The following is an 8,059-nucleotide window of genomic DNA, read 5'->3' on the forward strand; positions in this document are numbered from 1 at the left end:
AAACTGCCCTCCAGTGGAAATAATATGCCAACACAGGCATCATGAAGCTTGGATCCAGAAAGGACTTCAAATTTGCTGATTAAAAAATATACAGCACTACTAAAAAGGAATGAATTTATGTTATGATCTAGGTTCCAGTGTTTCAATCTGAAAATACTTGCTTACCCTTCTCACCATCATTAATAGGATGTTTATGTTCATTTATATAAAATGCTTATATGCTGCCCTTCAAACATAATTCGAAGGCAATGTTCAATATAAAATAAAATTACAGGCAACAACCAATTAATGAGAGTCCAAATGAAGTGTCACTGCACATGCATGCACAGCACCAAACCCAGGAGTGACCCGAAAACGTCATAATAAGCACGTCATTAAAGGGGTGGGAGAAAGCCTTAACCAAGAAGAATGGTGTTGAAGCACCAGCAGCTAGGGTGCCTGTGGCAGGAAACCTGAAGGATTAGACCAAATTATCATTCTACTTCAGCATCCCAATTTACAGCAGCCAACCAAATGCTTCCAGGAAGCCCCATGCAAAACAAAATCATCCCTAAATTTGCCTTTCTTTGCACCTTCCAGTTTCATTATGCTGTTCTTCAGAGAAAACAGTGGCACCGAAGGGTATTCTTGGAATTGCATTATTTGTACATCCTGGTAGTTCAATATATTGGCTTTTTAAAAACTACAACACAGACAGGTTTTATGTTTTTATTTACTGAAACGAATTAACCAAATTACAAGAACAGGTTCAGACAAAAAAATAACCCTATTCCCAATCCCTTGTCCTTTCATTACCCTAAGGTGCAAAAGGAATGAAACACACACATACAACCTCCAAAGGAGGCAAGACGCGCACTCCTCCAAAGGGAAAGGAGGATTCCAAATGTGACAACAAAAAAACAGTATATTCCCGTCTTTCCATCTTTAAGGGAGACACAAGTCATGAGAATGGCAGTGTCACATGGATTTAGAGGGACTGCCTGCTACATCCTGAGAAACTAGAGGGCAGGGATTGTTTTTCTAATTGAATGCACAGCACACAAGACACTCAAATCCACTGGCAGCTGTACCTTCCTCTTTGCAGTAAAAAGCAATTAATGGCCTAGAAATTGGAGAATTTAGTCAGCCAGTCAGCCTCTGTGCCTTTTAGAATGGTTGGGCATTTTACAAAAACTTCAAAAAGCAAGCTTTCTAGGCATGGGAATGTCGAACCACGGTGCTGCTCCTGCTCAAAAATTGGAAACAGAGAAGCAATGCATACGTGGCCTTGACTAGGAATACCAGGTTACAAATGCAGTCCCCGGGAGGCTTCTCTTATGAGTCATTGGGAAGACCAAAGAGCTTCACGGTTCCAGCTTCTCTGCTGCTATCATATTTGCCATCTTTGTCATCGCAGGCGAAGGCCAACAGGGGCCGCTTTGGATGCCAAGCCACAGTGAACGTTGAAGACTCGCACTGCACTTCCCACAGCTTCTCGCCTGAAGTATAAAAACAGAATTAACCCAGGAAGCAAGACAAATGCAGCTGAGACACCCTGTCCTTGGCTCAGCTCTGTACAAGAATGCAGTTTAATGAGTTCCATCGAAGAAGAATTTCACACCACAATCTTTTTACATAAAATTACAAGTGCAATTCAAAGCCAAAAGCTCTCAACCAGCAAGAACAGAGGAGGGATTTATAAAATACTGGTGGTCCATAAAATTACAGGCACTATTGCTTTGAGAACGAGAAGAGCTTAGGCTAAGGATGGGGCACTTTCTTCATAGGCACATTACATCATGGGAACTCTTCCAAGGGATGTGTGCTAGCAGTGGCCACGAAAAACAAAAATGGGCATGGTTAGCGTTAGCAAAAATGAATCACACAAACACTCATGTTTCCATACAGTGCACCCACACTCACTCTTCTCACAGCACCCTAGCAATTCGTTTTTCCAGCCTAAGTGATTACGACTCATAAGGTCGGCTTCTTTCGAGCCAAATTGCAGAGCGGGGTTAATTTTGGATGGGGCGGGCATCACATATAGGAAAGAAAGGCTTATCCCTTCAACCCTCCCCCCACAAATGCCCCGGTGCAGCAACTAAACTTGAAAGAAGATTTTTGGAGCCTATAAGAGACTATTTTCAATCCTAATTGCTGCAGAGAACAAATGGGAAGGCCCCGTGGGCTGTCAAGTTCCCCACCTCTGGTTGAGACAATATCCTCCCACTCCTGCATGTTCTGCCTGGATTCCCCCACACCAGATATGTGTAGCTTTGCCAAGTTTTTAGGTCTTGGAATGGAACAAAAGAAATTTAGGGAACCTCCAGTAGATGACCATAGCTGTCAACTTTTCCCTTTTCTTGCGAGGAATCCTATTTGGAATAAGGGAATTTTCCTTAAAGAAAGGGAAAAGTTGACAGCTATGTAGATGACAGGAAAAGTGTAACACACATTGATAGTGAATGCTTATTCAAAACCAACATGATCTTCACCCGAGTTCATTCCCTTGTATGTGTTTTTAGAATTGCTTTGACTTTCTTGGTAGATGGTGAGGAGAAGAAGAGCACTGACCTGTTTCTACCTCAGCAATGTCAATGAAGTGATCTTCAGAGGCTGAAGCCAGCATCTTGCCATCATGGCTGAAACTCAATGTCCTCACAGGCCAGTCAAGCCTGAAATATAGGAGCAAGTGGAATAAGGGCCGGGGGTGAGAAGACAGATACCAGTCAGATGCCTCTTGGAAGCATGAAAATAGCATCCAAAGCCAAGAACTCTCCCTCTTTATTTCTTCCTAGCAACAGGAAGATTGTTGATAAAGCAATCCTCCATTAATTTGTCTAATCCCCTTTTAATGCTAAGCCAGAAGCCATAATATCTTGCGGTAACAAACGTTGTACATTAATTACTACACTCACACACACACACATACATATACATAGCTACACACAGTCTGTATTTTCTCGGACTTTTCTGCCAATAGATTGTGTTAGCCAGAGTTAAAGTATTAGGAAAGGCATAAAATTTTCTCCTCTCTTCTCAGGCCACACCACTTATTTTAAGTTACATATAAAATAATAAGTGTTCTTGATCTTGAACATATCCTCCTTAATCTTTTTTGTTCACCATATTCCATATGTGGCTGCACATCTAGCAGTTATTATATAAGTCATTTAATATCCAACTGCTTTCCTAATAATCCTCCAAGCTTGCTTTTCCCACTGTCACTCAGGTTTGATAGAACATCACGATTTTTAAAAGGGTGGGAAATTGATTTCTACACACAATGTTGTAAAAAGGTTGTATCCAACTTAATCACAACATGCACTGAACAACTTCCAGAAGTTCAACAGATAAAAAGACTTAGTTAAAGGCTGCTTTACTATGTGGGAAAAAAATGAGCCATGGCGAAATTCTGACTTTTAAAATTAAGCATTGGAAATCACACACTGACAATGCTATCCATATACCCACCCAACTACTAGAACTTTGCAGTAAGTTCAGTACTCAATTTATTAGATTATTTATTAAATTATCATAACTGAACACAGAGAAAGACAGTATCTTTACAAGTCATTGCTTCTCACCCCCTCCTCGCTGGTCACCACCCCCTGCCGAAAAAAAGCCTCGGAAAGGGGGAAATCCCCCCTTTCTGCATACACGTGCGTCGTGACGCCATGATGATGTCACGACGCACGCGTCGTGCCCCTCCCCCAGGGGGGTGCCTCTGCGCTGCTGCCGCCGCCCCCAGCAGCGCAGAGGCTAGCGACGCCACTGCAATCATGACCTCCTCCCACTCTATTTCTTCCAAGAACAACAGCCCATTCAGAGCACTTCAGTGTACAAGTGGTTAAGAATTACTTATCCAATCTACATACCTAGCTGCAGGAGTACAAAATAAGGTATGGTATAGACATTTTGACAACCCCTAGGGTCAAAAAAGGTCATTAAGTTCACAGATCAAGATAACTCACCTAGAAAAGCATCGCACACATACAAGCTCATCCACATCCCAGAGGCTAACCAAGGCATCAGCACTTCCTGTAGCAAAATACTTGCCCGTTGGGTCAAATTTGATACAGATGCAGTTTGAAGGATGGGCATTAATTGACTGGATGAGCTTCAGCTCTGGGTAGCTGTAGAAAGTTAAAGAAATGGAGTGAGGTTGGGGAGAAAACAGCCCTTTTACTAGCTATGTAACATCTAAAAATGTCTTCTTACTGGTCACAAAATGGAAGCTAAAACCTGCTTGTATAGTAGAGGCAACAAAAGTTGCCCAGTCTAGGGAGGCTTTGTGGCAGCTGTAAGTCACTGCATAATAACAACAGGAATAACACAATTTTTTTTGTATTCCACTTACAGAGTTTCCCGCAGGAATATGAGGTTGTTTAAGACGTATCCAAATGACAGGTGTAGATGTCCAATTTAGAGGGAATGACAGATATAGAGGGGAGGGAAGGCACAAAACTACTTGTGTTTCATTGACTGGAATGTAGGGATAAAGCCGTAGGTCTGTACCAACCAAACAAAGGTATGAGCTGGGACATAGGGTGGCATCAGGGAAGAGTTCATACTTATTGTGCCTCTATGATGGGAAACCTAGGCCTAAGTAGGTCCACGAGGCAGTTTTCCCTTGTACACCCACCTGGGTGTAAACCCCACAAGTATTTTTCCCCACCCACCACCTACACAAAACTCAAGACAGCCAACTCACTTGCTGCCCTTCCCAGTAAAGGCCATGGTGAGGGTACCTGAGGATGTTGATGCAACCGTTGCCATTGGTGAGGAAAAACATGTTGTTGTCATTGTTCCAAGAGATCTCATTCACCTCAAACTTGAACTGTTCCTCAGCTTTGGACCGATATGTTTTAGCATCAATGAAGGTGACCACATCATCCTTGTTCCCTACTGCAATAGTCTGTCCATCGGGGCTCCAACAAATGTTAATATTCTCCCCTGTAAAAGTGAGGAAGGGGAAATTGAACCTACTGAATTCCTTCCTGGGGCAGGAGTAGTTGAGTCAACACACCAACTCCTGCATTTTTAAGCCATGAACTTCTAAAATAATCACATATACCCAGCCCTATAAAATGCAGCTTATCTACCTATACTCTCTTCACCAGAGATATGGAGCCTGTGGCCCTCCAATTACTGTTGGTCTCCAACTACCAGTCCCACGCAGCTCAAGATAGCTGCATTATAAACACCATTCAGAATCTCATCCCCTGCTCAACCCTCTAAATGGTTTCTAGTGGTACTGATAAAATGGTATCTGTAAGTTATACCTTCAACTAACGCTTTTGAAATACAGTCACAGTACAAGTTAATTTCGATCTCATCCCCTTCATGAGCAACAAAGATGGACCTGGATAATAGAAAAAGAAGAATGGTTCATGTGGGCTAGGTTGCCAGTGGAGATTGACTGCCTCTCAGGACCATCTTGCTCGGTTTCTTGTACTTGCCCTCCATTAAAAGCAGTAAACCCTTGCAAAATACAAAACAAAAGCATAAAGGACAGCTTTGTTTTCAGTGAATATTAGTGATACCTACCCTTGGTATTCACTGAGGCAATACATTTTGTAGTGCGGACATCCCATATACGGATGGTTTTGTCGCCAGATGCAGTGACAAATAAGTCCGGGTTACTGGGGTGCCAGCACAACTGGTCCACACTGTCTCCATGGCCACGGTAATTATTTTCCTTCACCTAGGGAAAACAGTAAAGTTCTAAACTAGTAATCAACACACACACATCTTTCAAAAGGGAAATGTTATGATGACCCTTTGAATTACCATTGAAATACAAGCAGCCTAACTAGACTTAATAATCATTCTAAGCACACTATCATCCAAGCCTAAGTGCTCAGTTTTCGGTTCAAACCTCTTTTAGGAATAAGAACTCCAGAAAGACCTGCTGGATCAGACCAATGGCCCATCTAGTTCAGCATCCTGTTTTCAAAGTGGCCAACCATATTAGAAGCCCAAAAGTAGGACCTTGTGGTTTCCAGCAACTAGTAGGCTATTCAGAAACATACTGTCTCCAAACATGGAAGAAGCATGTTAACCTATCCAATCCTCTCTTAAAAGTCATCTATGTTTGCAGCTGTCAGGGACGCGGGTGGCGCTGTGGGTTAAACCACAGAGCCTAGGGCTTGCTGATCAGAAGGACGGCGGTTCAAATCCCCACGACGGGGTGAGCTCCCGTTGCTTGGTCCCAGCTCCTGCCCACCTAGCAGTTCGAAAGCACGTCAAAGTGCAAGTAGATAAATAGGTACCGCTCTGGCAGGAAGGTAAATGGCGTTTCCGTGCGCTGCTCTGGTTCACCAGAAGTGGCTTAATCATGCTGGCCACATGACCCAGAAGCTGTCTACAGACAAACGCTGGCTCCCTCGGCCTATAGAGCCAGATGAGTGCCGCAACCCCAGAGTCGGACACGACTGGACCTAATGGTCAGGGGTCCCTTTATCTTTACCTATGTTTGTAGCTACCACGGTTACTGGGGGCGGTTCTATAGTTTAACTATGTGATGTGAAGCACTTTTTTTCTGTCCTAAATCATCTCCCATTCAGTTTCAGTGGATCCCCACTACTTCCAGTGATGTTATGAGAGATGGTATCTACTTTCTCCATGCCACGCATAGTTTTATGCACTCCTTTCATGACCTCTAAACCAAAAAGCCCTAAATGCGGCGACTTTTCCTCACGGATCCCAGAGATCCATATGCCGGGGAGCGAATTCACCACTGCTAATCAGGCGCCCAAGTGACCAGGATTCACCCCAGCCTCCGGCTGTGGAAACTGGTCTCTCTGCTCTCCCTATTTCCCCGCCTGGCTAAGGGCGCCCCCAGCACTGACCAGTCGGTCCTTGTCGAGCACGAAGACGCTGGCGGTCTTGTCGAAGGAGCCGGAAGCGAGGCGGCGGCCGCAGCAACTCCAGGCCACCGAGTGGACCTTGGCCACGTGCGCGGGGAACTCGCGGATGCGCGTGTTGGCCCGGAACAGCTCCTGCATGGACTGCACGTACGGGGAGAGCGCCATGGCAACCGGGCCCAACCGAAGCGGGTGGAGCTTTTGTCGGCGGCGTTCTCTTCCGGGTAACAAAGTTAGTGCTTCCGTTGCCTGTTCTGAAAAAGATGCGCGCGGAGGAAAGACGGGGCACGCGCGCAAGCGCGGCGGGGCTGGAATTTAAATAAATGAAACGGACATAAATAGAAGAAAATCCCTTTCGCTTTGACGGAAATATTTTGGGGGCAAGAATCGACCCTCACAGACTGCTGTGACAGGATGGTGAAGATAGTAAGATAAGATAAGATAAGATAAGATAAGATAAGATAAGATAAGATAGAGTGCTTTTTTTCTTCAAAAAATGTTTAGGGGTACTCTCATTTTCCTACTCATTGAAATACTGCCCCTCAATGAGGCCAAACTTACAGTCACAAAATGTTTAGGGTATGCGTACCCCTGCGTACCGCCAGGGGGAAAGCACTGGATAGATAGATATGAAGAAAGAAAATAGTTGCCAAGGACCACCCAAAGCTATCATATGTCACATATGTCCCTGTTTAGGGAAGTTTTTTAATGTTTGATTTTTTTTATTTTTATTTTTTAGTATTCTGTTGGGAACTGTCCAGAGTGCCTGGGGAAACCAGTGGGTGGGTATAAATAAATGATGGTAATGGTGGTGGTGGTGGTGACAGAAAGAGGTGGTCTCCAACAGAGTATGTGTCTTGTATCCTGTTTGCCAAGATATATGATAATGTAAGGCTTGATAATGCCTTATTTTGGTCAGTCTGGATATGTTATATACCTTGGTTCGGGTTCCTCAATCCACTATTTACAAATTTGTACCTATTGTTGCTCAGGAGATGCTCCATTGACAGTATGCTCAGTTTAACAAATACTTCACATACTGGTATTGCAGGGAGGGGTAAGCCCCTACATTCTAAGTAGTTTATAGCAATTTCATTACAGGATTTGCAAGTGTAAAATAACTTCCCCCTCCCATAAAGGTAAAGGTACCCCTGACCGTTAGGTCCAGTCGCAGACGACTCTGGGGTTGCGGCAGTCATCTGGCTCTATAG

At 44.0% G+C, this 8,059-nt stretch overlaps 1 protein-coding gene across 1 annotated transcript; it reads right to left on the bottom strand.

Moving 5' to 3' along the window:
- Window positions 1-747: 747 nt before the first annotated feature.
- Window positions 748-7,064, bottom strand: THOC3 (THO complex 3). The gene is made up of 6 exons (XM_033140399.1): window positions 6,834-7,064; window positions 5,530-5,686; window positions 4,731-4,935; window positions 3,954-4,115; window positions 2,554-2,654; window positions 748-1,478 (listed from the first exon to the last, which is right to left on the bottom strand). The coding sequence occupies exons 1-6, from the start codon at window positions 7,014-7,016 to the stop codon at window positions 1,315-1,317; spliced, it is 972 nt and encodes a 323-aa protein (XP_032996290.1). The 5' UTR covers window positions 7,017-7,064; the 3' UTR covers window positions 748-1,314.
- Between the last annotated feature and the right edge of the window lie 995 nt (window positions 7,065-8,059).

Source organism: Lacerta agilis, chromosome 2 (assembly GCF_009819535.1).
Source record: "Lacerta agilis isolate rLacAgi1 chromosome 2, rLacAgi1.pri, whole genome shotgun sequence".
NCBI lineage: Eukaryota > Metazoa > Chordata > Lepidosauria > Squamata > Lacertidae > Lacerta > Lacerta agilis.

Excerpts from the sequence above, each read along its gene's own strand:
- THOC3 (XM_033140399.1), bottom strand. The coding sequence starts at position 7,016 with ATGGCGCTCTCCCCGTACGTGCAGTCCATGCAGGAGCTGTTCCGGGCC. Across the intron at positions 5,687-6,833 it reads TGCTCGACAAGGACCGACTG|GTGAAGGAAAATAATTACCG; the intron begins GTCAGTGCTGGG and ends TGTTTTCCCTAG. Across the intron at positions 2,655-3,953 it reads TGTGTGCGATGCTTTTCTAG|GCTTGACTGGCCTGTGAGGA; the intron begins GTGAGTTATCTT and ends CCTATATTTCAG.